Here is a 17,823-nt window from a genome sequence, read left to right as displayed (position 1 = left end):
GCTTGGTTCAAGAAAATTATGTTCAATCATAGCTTCAAGTAAATAACATGATTCATGTGTATACTTATTGATAAGAAATCGACCAAATACATCAAATATATTGGATTTGATTTTATTAATCTCTTCAAATGTTCTTATTTCTTTTATAATATTAAAAAATAAATCTATATTATTGTTTCTAATTACAAAGGAATAATATATCATTTGAATAATAATTAAATCATAAGATAAAGGATGGATTTCATCAAATTTGTTGATTATTAAACCTAAAGATCTCGAGAAATTTTCTTCATTCAAACCAAAAATTGCTTGATTTATTGATAGAAGTGTTTCCCAGTCGCAATGTTCCTTTGGTCTCATGTGGAAAATATTAATAACGGATATATCAATTCAAATTTGTATAAATAATCAAAAAGTTGAATTGTTCAAGCTAAAATGAAAATATCTTGCTTTATAAATGAAATAAAATAATAAAAGTGGGCTTATTATTATCACCAATTAAAAGTATATATTTTTATTGATTTATATATAAACATTTTTCCTCTAATTGTCCGACAAACTAGTGAAAAAGTGAAGATTTTAAAAATTTACCGTCCCGAGCAAATGTTTTGTAAAACTATAGCTCGGAATTAGTGTACATGAAAATGGCTCGTGTACCTATCGTTTTCCAAATTTTTTGTAGCGCATAAAAAACATAACGATGTTTGCATATTAACTGTATATTGATTTTCTGGAGTTCGCTATTTTCTGACCAACTACGAATTGAAAACAAAAGAAAGGAAAAAACATTTTTATGTTCTCATTTTTGTTATATTTTTCACAAATTATTTTCAAATATTTTATGATAATAACTTAAAATTAATAATAACAAATTTAAATGATTTTAATGAAATTGATCAATATCAAAACATCACTTCTAAATATAAAATCATTGACTTACCAAATTCCAAGAGAAATTATTCAAGAATTTTTCATCGGAAAATATTACATTACAATTAGATGTGATGGTTGTAAATCGATTAATATAAATTATGAAAATAAAAGCATTGTCGATAATACGAAAGATAAAGATAAAAATAACATCTTTCTGTGTTATCCAAAATATTCAGAAAATATTTTAAAATAATTGAGAAAATCATTCAACCAGATTCAATTAATTTAAGAATAATCACACACAAAAACTAAACAATAGAAATATCACCAATGTTTGGTAAATTAAGTATCCCATTTAGTCATAATCAATATGCTTATAATCCAAGGCAATTTTTTAGTATTCTTTGAAAATTCTTCGAAATTATTTTAAAAAAAATTGAATGGTCTTAAAATATGCTTTTTGTTTTCTTCTTCTGTTTTGCAATGTGCAAAATATTTAGATTCATTGTTTTTTATCGACTAAACATTCACTAAAAATGTTAATAAATTTTGGATTCCTCCAATAATTACTTCTTCATTATATCATCATTGATTTTCATTCCTTCTTTAAGTAAAAATGAAAATATTTCATAATTTTAATGTAAAATACAAAGTTTTCCTATTTCTTCTAAATTATTAATTTCATCAATTTTACTTTCATAAAGATAATGAAAGATATCATTTCGATGAAATTCAATTGCTGCTTCATATGCATATTCAAATGATGAACCATTTTGTTCACATAAATGAATGATCTCAATGTTTCCACTTGCAATTGCATATTTATCTTTTTCACTTATATTTGCACCATTCATAAGTAAATATTTAAAACATTTAACAGAAGAAAAAAATGCTGCATAATCATTTAATGTATTATTTTCTTGATTAATAAATGAACATCTTTCATAAATTGATGGTTTAATTGTTTGATTAAAATAGAAATTTGTTTGTGATGATATTTCTTGAAGTTTTTCTATATCATCATTTCGAATTATTTTCGCAATTTCATTTGGATTAACTCCTTCTTTTAGTAATTTCTTATGAAGTTCCCAATCATTCTTTGAAAGTTCTTCATAATGATCAATAAAGTATTTTTCTATTGGATCATTTCCATATGCCATATGGTTTTGATTTTCTTTTTAAATGTAGAATGATTAAAATGTATTTAATCGATCATAAAGCTTTTTAATGGCAATTTTTTATGATTACAGTTTCATTAAATGAAGCACCTCAGAGTTCCTTCTACAAATTTTTTTTATTCCGTGATATGTAAATCTATACGATCTGTTTTAGTAGTATACAGATTTTTAAGAAATTTCTGGCTTCCAGTTTTGAGAAAAACGAGTTTTTGTATGACATGTGATTTGAAATATAACATGGAATTTATTATCTTTTTATCTCTCAAAATTATATAACATTTTGTTTTTGTTTTTATTTTATGAATTTTATGAATTTATCAAGAATTGAATGATCTCGAAAAATTGAAGATTCTTAAAATATATATTTAAATCCTTCCATTCTTATATATGTTAGTCTACATTCATTTTAATGTAATTTTTGATTTAGACGAAATTCTTGAAAACTTAATTATAATTATGATAAAACGAAAAAATTTTGAATTTGAGTCAAATTATTTGACATATTGAAAAATAAAAATATCTTAAAATTCAAACTGGTGATATAAAATGTTTATTATTTTCTGTTTAAAAGAAAATTAATAATAAATTGAATTTTTTTCGGCATCATTGATTTTTTGTTACCGTGAAAATATTTTTTTTTAATCTAGATATAAATTTATATCATTATACAAATATGATATAACATCGGACCAAATATAATTAAACACAATTTTATAAGCTTATATTTATTATACATATTTCATTTATTAATAACTATAATTCATTCAAATAAAAATTGAAAATTTGAAAATCAACTTGCAAAACAGCTGATTTACTGAAAAATTGCATTCCAGAAAATTGGTAAGAGCGATTTTAACCAAACCTTAATATGAAATTTGTGCCACTACATAATGCTTATATTTTGAGTTTGGTGTAATATTAAAGTTGTGGAGTTCAAAACGCTTTCGCTTGTTCCCTTCTGAATAAATCTTAAAAAATTTTTCGAATAGGTTTTGATTGGAGTCATGATATCTTTATAATTTTATAATGATATCAAAGGGCCAGAACTGATGTGTTTGTGTATGTGAAATTGCATAACGTCTTTAAACGCCCTTTCATCATCAATAAGGATAACAAAGATATGAACAACAAAGACAATAATGTATCGAATCACAAAAAGAAATGTTTTATAGCTTAATTCTAAACAAAATGAATCAATAAATTATAAAAGATATCTTTTAATATTGATCAATATTAATGAGCTCAGTTGGTCGAGGAACTTTTTAATGTTTTGATAGCTATTTGAATGAACATTTTTTTTTTGAATATCTTTTTGTTGAGTTCGATAATTCAATTATCTTGCTGAGCATTAGGACTTAGCCCCGAATGTCACTTTTGTAAAGGTTTGATGGGATACCCCAAAATCTGAATAATGCAGAGTAAACGATATAATATAACAAAAGACAGTGAATCATCAATTCTCAAAAAGAGAATTAAAATCCTGAACTACAATTAAACAAAGTAAAAAAAAAATGATTTTAAAAAATATAGTTTAAGCAAACGAAAAAAATTAAGTAAGTCTGTTCAAAGCAGGCAATGTTGGCAAATTTCAATTAAAAATGGTCAATTTTCAATGCGGTTATTTAAATAAAATTGGCCAATTTAATTTTCAACATTGCCCAAGCCTGGTTCAAAGTCAAAATAATCCAATGATATTGAGTAGTTTCTAATCATGTCAAAAGATTTTGATAAAATTATCAAAGAGCAGCATCTACAATGTAATTATCATTTTGAGGCATGCCTCCGAACATTGGTAATATGTTTTTATTCAGATTCTTTATGAAGAAATGATTCGAGAAACCGTTTAAACTATTACTTCATAAAAAATCCCAACACAGAAAAATAAAATGGTCACAAAATAAACATATATAATCAATGACATAAATATTTTTTTAAAGTTATAAATTTTGTTGTTTCATAGGCAACCACCATTGAGTCAAAGTATTGCTCTCAAAGCCAATTATTGTGCTTTGAGAGAAAATATACTAATGTTTTTCATTTATTAAGATCAAATTAATTCTGAAGTAATTTAATTATTTCTGTATGACCATATAAAGATGCCCAAAAAAGTGCTGTTCTAAATAATTTAAATAATTTCCAAATATTATTTTGAAATTTTAAATTATTAAAATAAATATTAAATAAAACAAATAAATATCTTTATCATTAATATCAATTCCTTCTTGTTCAAGAAGTAATTTAACTATTTCTGTATGACCATGTTTAGATGCAAATATAAGTGCAGTATTATATCATTGAAATAATATCCAAATATTACTTTGAAATATAAAATTTTAAAAATAAAAATTAAACAAAACAAATAAATATCTTTATCATTAATATCAATTCCTTCTTGTTCAAGAAATAATTTAACAATTTCTATGTTACCATTTTTAGATGCTTTCATAAGTACTGTTTCAAATAATTTAAGTAATTTCTATGTATTATTTAAAAATCTCAAATTATTAAAATAAGTTTTATCTTTAACATTAATTTTAATTCCTTTTTGTTCAAGAAGTAATTTAACTATTTCTGTATGACCATTCCAAGACGCCCACATAAGTGCTGAATTAAATATGTTAAATAATTTCCAAATATTATTTTGAAATATCAAATTATTAAAATAAATTTTGTTTTTAACATTAATTTTAATTCCTTTTTGTTCAAGAAATAATTTAACAATTGCTATGTTACCATATCTAGATGCTTCTGTGAGTGCTGTATCAAATAATTTAAGTAATTTCCATGATTTATTTTAAAATATCAAATTATTAAAATAAATTTTATTTTTAACATTAATTTTAATTCCTTCTTGTTCAAGAAGTAGTTTGACTATTTCTGTATGACCATTCCAAGATGCTAAAATAAGTGCTGTATTAGATAATTTAAATAATTTCCAAATATTATTTTGAAATATCATAAAATTATTAAAAAATATTTTAAATAAAACAAATAAATATCTTTAGCATTAATTTTAATTCCTTTTTGTTTAAGAAGTAATTTAACTATTTCTGTATGACCATTCCAAGATGCTAAAATAAGTGCTGTTTCAAATAATTTAAATAATTTCCAAATATTATTTTGAAATATAAAATTATTAAAATAAAATTTAAATAAAACAAATAAATATCTTTAGCATTAATTTTAATTCCTTTTTGTTCAAGAAGCAATTTAACTATTTCTATATGACCATTTCTAGATGCAGATATAAGTGCTGTTCTAAATAATTTAAGTCATTTCCAAATATTGTTTTGAAATAAAAAATTAATAAAAAATATTTTAAATAAAACAAATAAATATTTTTTGCATTAATATCAATTCCTTTTTGTTCAACAAGTAATTTAATGATATCTAAATGTTTATTTTCAGATGCTAGAAACAAAGCTGTGTCAAAAAACTAAAATATTCACCAAATACTCATATGAAACATAATGAAACATAAACAATTTCCTAATTTTTCAAAGAGACATTACATACATTAACATCAATTTTTCTAAGAAGAAAATATTTAATAAGTTCAATATTTCATGAGCTTGCACAAGAAACAAATATATCATTTGGTAATTGATATTCTTCAAAAAAACATTTTATTATATATAAATTTCCAGTTGATGACAATTCATATATGAAAGCTTCTAATTTCAATCCTTCTTTATCAAGCAAATATGAAAAAATTTCATATGAATTATTTACAATACATTGTTTATATAAAAAATTTAAATACTTAGTTTTAACAATTTTATTTTCGTAAAGATATTTAAAGATATCATATCGATGAAATTCAATAGCTGCTTCATATGAATCATAAAATGATGAATGATGTTGTTCACATAAATGAATGATTTCTATATTTCCACTAGCAATCGCATATTTACCTGTGTTATTTACTTTTGCGCCATTCATAAGTAAATATTTAAAACATTTAACTGATCCAAAAAATGCTGCATAATCAAGTAATGAAACAATGTTTTTATTAATAAATGAACATCTTTCATAAAGTGATGGTTCAATTGTTTGATTAAAATTAAAATCATTTTGTGATGATATTTCTTGAAGTTTTTCTATTTCATCATTTCGAATTATTTTCGCAATTTCATTCGGATTAACTCCTTCTTTGATTAATTGCTTATGAAGTGTCCAATTGTTTTTTGAAAGTTCTTCATAATTTTTTAGAAAAGATTCATTAAACTGATTAGATTTAATATCATCTTTATTGTTCCAACCAATAGTTAATAAGTTGATTTCATTTTTTTTCATATGTTGTGCGAAATATAAACAACTTTTTTTGGTTAATTCTGTTTCATCAATCATTCCTTGATCAAACATTTTTTCTAAAAGGTAATATGATTCTTGAGAAGTTAGAGAAAAAAGATGAAAGTTATAAGAAAATATCATAATACATTCTTATACAACTCAACAAAAATGCTGAAATAAAATTATTAATAATTATTTAGATGAAAAATAAAATTTATTTTTTATTATCTGATCTGATCATGTGTTCAATTGGATTGAATTAGTCATGTGTTTTTATCAAATGATGACGCTGGTCATATTTCTGTTCGATGTTCAGGCATGCGAAAGGGCATGAAAATTCATGCACGAAATTTAATGATGCTTTTCTTAAAAGGTAATCATGTAACAATGGCAAAGCGCTATCGAAAGACTACACAAGAAAAAGGTATAGGTGTACCATATACAGAGAAAGTATAAAATAATCCAAACATAAATATTCGATTTCATGATTCTTGGGATAAGAATCGTACTGCAGCTTATCAAGAATTTCAAAAAATTTACTTTAAATGTATTGAAATATGTAGATAAATTTATACCAATATTTGTAGAAAAGATTAATGAATTTGATTTTGGTCCATCATTAATTTGTTTGTTATCACGTTTATCCAATGAAACTATTTTGAAGCACAAAGAGAAGATATTTTATTTTTTATCTCAGAAAAAATATTTCTTATAAATACGAATGAAAAAATGAATTTTTTTTTTTTTTTTGAAAATCCTTTTGGAAATTTAAAAGTTATATACCGAATGACAAATTAAAGAATTTGATTTTATTTGTCGAGAACTATTAATTATCGGTTTAGGATTTGATCATATTATGGATTTTGGTTCGATAAGATTAAATCTTGATTATGTTTATAATAAGACAAGCTTATTAACATCTGTATATGATTCTTATCAAATCACAGGTAATCCAGAATATCATGAAAAAAAAAATGGATGGATTGGAATGCTAATTGGCCTTTTGTATATCCTGATGATATTGTTGTGAATTCAACAAATCAATTAATATTAATTGGTTCTGTTAATAATTTAACAAATCCCGGACAAAAAATTGATACTTGTGATAAACAAATACTTAAGTATGCTAAAGAAGATTATGATTTAGAAGTTGCAAAATTAAATTTATTGATGGTGCAGCATGTACAATATTATTTGAATGTTATCATCTACAAACAAGAAAAGAATCAATACAAAATCGTTTTAATTTTTTACAATATTTCCATGAAAATGAACATGGAAAACTTGTTGTTTTAAGGAAAGATGGTAGAGATCTAGCAATTCCTTATTGTAATTATTTTTTATAGAATTTGGTACAAATGCAGCGGAATATTTTAGTGAAGCTTCTGTAGCACAAACACGAGTTATGACTAATGAAAGCATAAGCGTGCCTTTATTCAAACTTGTTTTTCATGATTGTGTTAATATCTTTTAGGAGTGGTGACGATTTTAATTCTAAATATATTCCTTTATGCGATTTATGAAATATATTACATGATACACCTCCAGTTTATGTTATAGCACAAAATAATTGAATCAATTTGTTTTGAAGACAAACAAGATATTTTCTTTTTGTGCGTGTCACTACATATTTTAATTCTTCATTCTTTATAAAATTATATTTCAAAATGTTTAATCAATTATTGATGACATCAAATTCATATGCAATGCATTAATGTTATGTATCATCTAAAAATTTGATTTCATAAGATTCATATAATATTTATAATTATCATTACAAAATTTACAAATATATAATATTGAAAATTATATTTGTTCAATAAATTTTTCTTCTTGAAAATCTTCAGCAAATGGATCTTCTTCAATATTTATGTTACTTATTCCCGTAGTAAATGTATTTGTCGTTTCGTTTTCATTTTGTTCTGATTTATCATTTTCATAAATTTCTTCTTTTTTATTTCGAATATGTGTCAATAATATAATTAATAATATGATAATTACTATTACTATAACGATTACACAAACAGAAATGATGATAATTGTTGTTTTATTATCGTTATTTTGATTATTATTATCAGTGTAAAACATTGTAAAGAAATTGGAATAATAATTATAATAAGTCGAATAAATAACAATCGTGTAATTGTAATAAATAAATTCTGTTTCAATATATGAAAATGTCGAATTATTTATATATAATGAAAATGTTTTCGTTTGTGTTTCATAAATAGTTAATGAATGTGTAATTGATAATGTAACTGTTAATGTATATGAAAATGATAATGATAATGAAATATCACTTTGAAGTGATCCAGTAAATGTATTCGAATTAGAAAATGTATTTGATTGACTAAATGAATATAATTCTGGGGATGATCTTGAATCTGACTGTGCATATGTATTCGAATTAGAAAATGTATTTGATTGACTAAATGAATGTGTTGCAAGTGGTTCGCATATTCTTTCTGTGGATTCGCTAACAACATCTAAATGTCCAAATTTATTTCCTACATATGTTGAATATGTGATAACACTTGTTGATACATTATAAAATGCACCTTCACCAATTTCTGGTTCTTTGTCTCCATAATAATATATACATCGAAGTTTATTACAATCCCCAAATGCTGAATCTCCAATTTCTCTGATTCCATATCCAAGGATTAATATCCTTAAATTAGAACAGAATGAAAACGCTCCACCGCCAATTGTTGTAACTGAATTTGGAATTGTAATGTTTTTGATTGATGAACACAATGAAAATGCTGAACCTCCAATTTCTGTAACACTTTCTCCAATTATAATCGTAACCAAATTAGAACATGACGAAAACACAGAACCTCCAATATTTGATACTGAATTACCAAAATTAACGGAAACAACTGAATGCCATCCTGAAAATGAATCACTTGGAATTGAATAAATATTTTCACTCATAGTTATAAATTTTGTGTTATTTTGATACTGATCAATATCAATAAAATCATTTGAATTTGTGATTGAAAGTGTTGAATTATCTTTATGAAATATTTCATAAGATTTTGTGAAAAATATAACAGAAATGAGAATGAAAATATTTTCAATTTTTTTCTGATCTTTTGCTTTCAATATATATTTGGTCGTCAATATTTTCTGAACTAAAATTGTGTTTTTCTGATAAAATTTGATATATATAACCGAAAATGTCATTGAAAAAATGAAGGTTAAATGAAGTAAAACATTGAAAATATTTGGTCCTTCTTCGTTGTCGTTTCGCATCATCAAAAAATGTGAAAATTCACGTTTTATAGAAGATATATATTCATAACATTTGTTCAAAGCTTCCTCAAGTATGCCGTTATTAACAAATATCTTGATTTCAAAGTCTTCTTTCAAAATGCTTGAAAAATATGTTCTTTGAAAATTTTGTTTGTTATTAAAATCATGATGTGTCAGTACTGTAGATTTGTTGTTAAGCCTTGAATTTAAGTATAAGTTTCTGATCAAAACTTTATAATAATTATTGTTAAATCTTTTAAATTTTTTGGTCATAATTTCATTATTTAAAACTTCTCTATCACATTGGTAAGTCATTCCTTCTTTGCTTTTGTCTTTTTGTATTTGTAATATTTCTTTTTGAATGATATAGGGTGTAATAAGCTTTATATCGTTTCTGAATCGCTTTGTCATGAGCAGAATGCTGAACAAATAAAAGATTCTCATGCTTCAGCTTGTAATATACTTCTAGGCCTTCACCAAATATACATCGGCTTTCTCAAAAGTTCAAAATCTCACGGTTAAACGTTAGAACCCCTGTTGTATAATTATAGTTTTTCACATCAACTTAGAGATATTTGAATTCACATTTTAGAATGACAATCAAAGGAACGACTTTAAAACATTATGAAGACACTTTTGAATAACATGATGAACGTATGTTATAGAGCTGTATTTGTGCTTTAATTTGATGTGTCTTTTGTCTGTTTATATCGTTTTTGTCATAATGAAAATTCATTCTTTTATAATACATTAATTATTCTTTTATTTTAGATTTTAAGTCTATTATTCTGTAAAAAAAGCTTGATGCACATAATCCTTTAATGTATCTACAAATTAGAAAATATTTTCTGATTTTATGATATATCAATCCAAGTAAAATTCATCAAATTTCATTCAAAAAGTGCTAACATTTAATGTAAATGTAATCATAATTCAAATTTAATCGGTGTTCAAACAATATTCCCTTGTTATATCTAAAGACAGTTATACATCTTCAAAATTCAAAATTTCTTATTAAAACAATGTAAAAAAAAACATTAAAAAGTCAAAATGATAATATCGTTAATATGATTTCATTTTATTTTATACAACAACAAAATAATTTTGTATAAAAATTAAATTAAAAAATTTTCATTGTTACATATTTTATTCATAGCCAATTGTCTTCATCTTCTTTCACAATATCTTCAACTAAACTATTTACTTCTTCGATTTGCTTTGTACTTGATGTTGTCGTGTCCTTAAATTGTAACTTTGATTTCGATTTTTCTTTCTTATTATTACTTCTCACTAAAAATATAACAATTCCAACAATGATCAAAACAAATGCAAATGATCCGCAAATAATTCCAATCAAAGCATTTGTCGTAATTCCATTTGGTGAATTTTCATTAGAAGTGTAAAACATTGTAAAGAAATTGGAATAATAATTATAATAAGTCGAATAAATAACAATCGTGTAATTGTAATAAATAAATTCTGTTTCAATATATGAAAATGTCGAATTATTTATATATAATGAAAATGTTTTCGTTTGTGTTTCATAAATAGTTAATGAATGTGTAATTGATAATGTAACTGTTAATGTATATGAAAATGATAATGATAATGAAATATCACTTTGAAGTGATCCAGTAAATGTATTCGAATTAGAAAATGTATTTGATTGACTAAATGAATGTGTTGCAAGTGGTTCGCATATTCTTTCTGTGGATTCGCTAACAACATCTAAATGTCCAAATTTATTTCCTACATATGTTGAATATGTGATAACACTTGTTGATACATTATAAAATGCACCTTCACCAATTTCTGGTTCTTTGTCTCCATAATAATATATACATCGAAGTTTATTACAATCCCCAAATGCTGAATCTCCAATTTCTCTGATTCCATATCCAAGGATTAATATCCTTAAATTAGAACAGAATGAAAACGCTCCACCGCCAATTGTTGTAACTGAATTTGGAATTGTAATGTTTTTGATTGATGAACACAATGTAAATGCTGAACCTCCAATTTCTGTAACACTTTTCTCCAATTATAATCGTAACCAAATTAGAACATGACGAAAACACAGAACCTCCAATATTTGATACTGAATTACCAAAATTAACGGAAACAACTGAATGCCATCCTGAAAATGAATCACTTGGAATTGAATAAATATTTTCACTCATAGTTATAAATTTTGTGTTATTTTGATACTGATCAATATCAATAAAATCATTTGAATTTGTGATTGAAAGTGTTGAATTATCTTTATGAAATATTTCATAAGATTTTGTGAAAAATATAACAAAAATAAAAACATTTTTCTGTTTTTTCTTTCATTTGTTTTCATTTTATAAATTAAAAAATTTGATTTCATAAAATAAAAAAAGTCCCAAAATAAAAAAGTTATACATTAGAACTTGAGCAGTTTCATTGAATTTAAACATTTTCTTCATGAAGCCATTATTCATTGAAACTGGTAAATAAGCTTTTAATGGAAAATGATTAAACAAAGAAAAGAATTTGAAATAATGTTTAACATATGATATAGGTAGCTTTAACAAATGGGAATGATGCTGATATTCTTCTGTGATATAATTAAATGTATTTGATTCATTCGCTGTTTGCATAATAAAATTTGTGACTTTAATGGATACACTCTCTTTGTTATAGGCTGAGTATGTTAAATATTTAAACCCTTTGGATTCTAAAGTAAGGTAAGGGGAGTGTTTGAGAATTTGAGAAATAGATAATTGATCACTAAAAATCTTTGAACCTGAATTTTTTGGAGAGATTTGTAATAAGCAAAAAAAATACATGGGTAAAACCAAGAAGAGAGAACACATCTGCGAGAAAACTTGGGAAACTTGCTAATAAATCAGTCAAAAACGATACAGAGAAATTCAACCGCGCCGCCTTTCCGTCAATTCATTTGTATAATTTTCGTTGAAACATGTTTTATTGTTTCTGCAATCGGAAGCTGTTTACAAAGCTGAAACGTAATGTTTTTATTAAAAAGTGTCAGAAAATTGCCTCGTTTATATTGTTGAAACACAGAAAAAAAATGATCGGAAGAAAGTGATTTTGCTTGTCGTCAAGGAAAGCTTTTGAAAGAAAAACTATCAAAAAGTTCGCATCAACACAATTAACAGACAACGTATTGAATTTTGAATGCAGTATTTATCCAAACAACGGCCCGTTTTTGTTTCATCGATCTGAAAAGAAGCTGTCAACAAAATAAACGGTCGTTTCAAATCAGAAAATCAATATTTATCATTTTCCACTAAACTAAATTTAAAGAAATATAAATTAATAAATATACACATTCTATTCAATAAAATTATTGTAACTAAATTTTGTTATCTCATTTTTTTTATGAGCAATCTCCAAAATTTCAAAAATAAATTTTGGGCTTTAGGATTAAAAACAGAAGTTCAAATTCAATATATATTGAAGTAATAATGGTTAATATTAATTCATATAATTGGTTTTTAGTTTTCGTTCTGTTTTTAAGTTATACAATATTTTCAATATCTATAGACAAAAGCAAAAATTCCAAAATCTGTCTTTGCAATTTTTTATAATTTATTTGTTCTATAAACCGGATAATTCTAGAAACGATTTATTCATTATTGGAGGCTCTGGACAAATAAGGAAGAATGACTTTTTGAATCGATTTTCGGTTACGAATTCATCAAGATTCGTTCCTCCACGAGTGAGCAATACTTACAAAAAAGAATTACAAAATTATACAGAAAATGAAAATATTTTAAACATTTTATTAACAATACTCGTATATACTGGTTTAGATGTGGTTAATTGGAAGTCCATTTAAAAAAAAATTATTAAAATTTTCATTTAAAAAAATATATTATAATTAATGATTTTTGAACACTTTGATTATGATTTAATTGTTAAATATGAAGAATTCAATTCCAAAAAGATGTTTTATACAATACAAACTGTTCCAAATAATTCATTAATGAATGAGATGTCATTTGAAGCATTATAAGTTTCAATTATAATTGTGTCGGTCGTTTATTTTCTTTTAAATTTCCGAAAAATATTATTGATATGTGTATCAAAAAAATTCCCTTTTATTATATATAAATTAGGATATGAATTTAAAATTTAGGGATAACTATTGCCTCCAAAAAAGTAATGATATTCGTTATACGGTCTATAACTGGTATCAAATCAATAACAATGCTTTCAATAGGTCAAAAATTTAATCGAAATTTTTTTCCTGAAGTTGTACTTGGAGATTTGGCAAAAAGAATTTCAACTAAAAGGTATTTTTTGCACATGGATAACGCCCGACCTCATTTGGTTTATGAAAAATCGAATGAATTGGGCATTAAAAGGCTTCCTCAACCGTTTTCGCCAGATCTCGCACCATCTGATTTTTTTCTGTTAGGATATTAAAAAAAAATGCTCGAAGGTGAGGAGTTTGAAGATGAAGCTCAACTTTTTCAAAAGGTTGAGGCATTACTGTATAGTATTTCTAAAAACACCTGCAGAGCCGTATATAATGAATGGATGAACAGACTTTTGATTACAATTGAAACTCAAGGTGAATACATAGCATAATAAATTTACAAATTTTTTTTTTACTTTTTTATTCATTGAAAAAAAGGCTGACGAACGCACTTTTACCACCCCATATAATTCATCATTTACTTTTAGTGTTTATGATTTGGATAAATTAGATTTACTATAATAATCATATAATAGAAGAAACATAAAATTTGCTAAATAACACAAAAGTTTGTATTTATTAAATTAATAAACAAATTAAAATATTTTGTTCTTAAAATATGTTTACTTATATCTGACTGATAAATTTTTCTTCTTTGAAATCGTCTGCAAATGGATCTTCTTCAATATTTGAATTATTAATACCAACTGAAAATGTATTATCTAAACATTAATTTTATTATTATTTTCATCTGAAATATTCATTTCTTCTTCATTTTGTTTCCACTTCTTATTTTGATATTTAATCATAAAAATTATAATTATCATTACAAATACAATAATTATTACAATTACAATAACAATTATAATGATAATTAATTTATTATTATCATCAGTGTTTATTATTACATCTTCGATATAAGAAATATAAAAGAAATTCGAATAATAAGTAAAATATTCTGGATAATATATAATTGTATAATTATAATATATGAAATCGACATAAATATATTTAGTTTCAGATTCAATGAAAGTAAATGAATAAGATTTTATGAATGTATAATAATCTGATAAAGTTTTTATAAACGATAAAGAATAAGTTAAAGTATAAGTGTTAACGAAAGTAAAATTCATCGAAAATGTATTAACATAAGTATTTGAATCAAAATTATTTTTTGATTTCGTAAATGTGTTTGAATTAGCAAATGTATTTATGTTAGTAAATGTATCACTTTGTGTGAATGTGAATGTGCGTGTTGGCGGGAGACATTCGTCAAGTGTTGTTCCAAGCTCGCCAACATCAATAATTATAACACGTTCTGTAACATTCATATAATCTTTTGAATAATCATTGAAATCAGATATTGTGAGTGTTTTTGTCTCTTCGTTATATGATTGCTTTGTATTAACAAAAAATATAATCATTAAAATCAGAATAACTTCGTTTTTTTGATGAATGATTTTCTGATTAAAATAAATTTTGGAAAAGAAAGTAAAAACAAAAAATATAAATACGAACAGTGTTATATTTGAATACGTAGAAGTAATTAAGGCATTATATATCTTTGGTAGATTTTTAAGAATATTATTGCTGCAATTCATTGATAAATTACATTGAAAACTTTCACTAAAATGATAAATATTATGCAGGATATGAAAGATTGCAGTTATTTTGGAATCAAAATACGAAATTATTAAATTTGAAGAAACAAAATGCTTAAAACCTATTCTATTGTTATTTAGAGAATTGTTGAGTGAAACGAATTGCAGTAAATGATTTATGTTGTTTGCTGTTTGAATTTTTTGTAAAAATATTTTGCTCTTTATGTGTTTTCTCTTGTTACTTGGGATGTAATGAATGCTTTTGCTATGTACATGCTTGTTCGTTGTTTTATTTTCAGTGAGAGAATCAAAATTATATTTGAAATAAAAACATGTTTGCTGAAATTTATGAGGAGGATGAAAGTGCCAATGTGAATTAATGTTATCATTAATTGAGAATGGACATTATATTTCATCGATTTGGTATATGCGTTTCCAATATAAATCTGGTTTGGTTGTAACGAAAAACCTATAATTTTTCATTAGAAATGTGTGTAACAGCTGTTTTTCGATGTGACATGTGAGTTTTAATCGAAATTATTTTGGATGCCGAGGCACACACATGAATCATTAGGTGACATGGAAAGATCTCATTTACTTGCTCACAAGTGAGGACTTGACATTTGAATGGATTTAAGGGAAAACGACAAGAAACGACCAACTTTTTATTAAGAGAAAGTTTCAATTGAATGTTCATTCAACTTTTGTGTGTCTATGTCAAAATTGTATACTCACGAATGAAGATATGATGATCAATCATAAAAGGAAATATATACATATATAGATGTTTATTTATTCATTTTCAAATAAATCATTCTCGACATAGTTCGTACTGTTGAAATAGTTTTCTATTCACACGTTTAGGTATAAATTTAACGGTCTTTCGTACAAAGGGTCCTGTTTTCTAAACGGTCGTTTGGCACCAAATATAATTAAATTGTCTCGTTGTTGACATTATTTTAATTTTTGAAAAATATATAGCAAAGATTAATCATAACAGTAGATGAAATTCTTGAATGTTTCTTAGACAATAACTTTTATTTAAAGATTTGACGATCCAAAATGAAACAAATATATTTTCATATAAAATTGGTTTACGCATGTGATGATAGGTGTTTTATATATTTCATCATATTATATTATTGATATTAAAAATAATCGAATTTTAATAAAAGAGTTATTGACTTTCTAGTTAGAATTGATTAGTCAAAAAAATATTTTGCATTTTTTCGATAAGACGATTTATAGTCCAATTCAAAAGGGTTGGGACAAACGATAGAAGATTTTTATCGTATCGTAAAGTATTTAATTTAAGTTTTACATTTTATTATGCTCAAAATCACTCAAACTAAAAAATAAAAAATTGCATTCGATGCAGGAAAAGGTTTAACAGTGCGTCAAATTAGTAAAAAGAAGGATGTTTCAAAATCTTGAGTCTATCGAATTTTATTAAATATGAAGATTGGGGAACCTCATTCATTCAGGGTCGACCCTCATTCACAGTTTAGATATCATTTTGTTGCAATGAATATTTTGAAAGACCCTAGTATAACGAATAGAACAATTTCGAGTTTAAGTTGTGATTATGAATTCAAAATGTCGGAGTCAACTGTTGAGAGGATTTCAGCAGCAATCGGCTTCAAAGCTAAATATCAACAGCCCAAGGAAAAACTCACCGAAAATAAAAAAGTATATCGAGTTCGTTTTGCCAAAGAAATACCCAAAACCTTACCTTATTTATTGCCTTGGTGCTCTTCAGATGAATGCATCATTGCATTAGAACCATATAAGAGAAAAGTTAGGGTATTTCCTGGTATCCAATGTGACGAACAATATTATGAAAAAGAGGGATATCCCTTCAAAATCATGGTCGGGGAATGCATTTCAAAGGAATTCAAATCAAATCTTATGAAAATTGAAGGAAATTTGAATGCAGAATTCTATCAAAAAATGTTGGCAGAAAACCAAATCTTTGAAAAGTTAAATGACAGATTTGGTCCAAAATGTTTTGTTTTCCAACAAGATGAAGCAAGACCTCACACAGCAAAGTCAACAAAACTGTATTTAGAAGGGAGAGTAACAATGTTACCTGATGATCTTCACTGGCCATCATCATCCCCGGATCTCAATGTCATTGAGATATGTTGGTCGATCATTAAATCCAAAATCAATTATCAAGAAATTCACACAGCAGACGATCTCTATCGAGCTGCTTCTGAAGCTTGAAACAATATTTCCATAGAAACGATCAATCTTCTGATTGAATCATTTGATGCAAGACTTAGCACTTGCATCTCTCTCAGGGGAAAAAGTCTTAATGGTTATCGCAAACGCGTTTCATTATATAAAAAATCCATTGATCATGGAAACAATTATATAATCAATTTAGATATAAAAAACAAGGAATAGCTACTTTCTTGGCTCATTC

General features: G+C 25.0%; 1 protein-coding gene across 1 annotated transcript; it reads left to right on the top strand.

Moving 5' to 3' along the window:
• Positions 1-16,850: 16,850 nt before the first annotated feature.
• Positions 16,851-17,621, top strand: GO595_003508 (Tc1-like transposase; the record flags this gene model as incomplete). The annotated part of the gene is made up of 1 exon (XM_067916537.1): positions 16,851-17,621. One exon carries the CDS (start codon positions 16,851-16,853, stop codon positions 17,619-17,621), a length of 771 nt encoding a protein of 256 aa, XP_067776365.1.
• Between the last annotated feature and the right edge of the window lie 202 nt (positions 17,622-17,823).

Source organism: Histomonas meleagridis, assembly GCF_020186115.1.
Source record: "Histomonas meleagridis strain 2922-C6/04-10x chromosome Unknown contig_204, whole genome shotgun sequence".
In the NCBI taxonomy this organism is placed as follows: domain Eukaryota; phylum Parabasalia; order Tritrichomonadida; family Dientamoebidae; genus Histomonas; species Histomonas meleagridis.
Note: the sequence above shows the minus strand (reverse complement) of the source record. Positions and strands in the feature narration are given on the sequence as shown.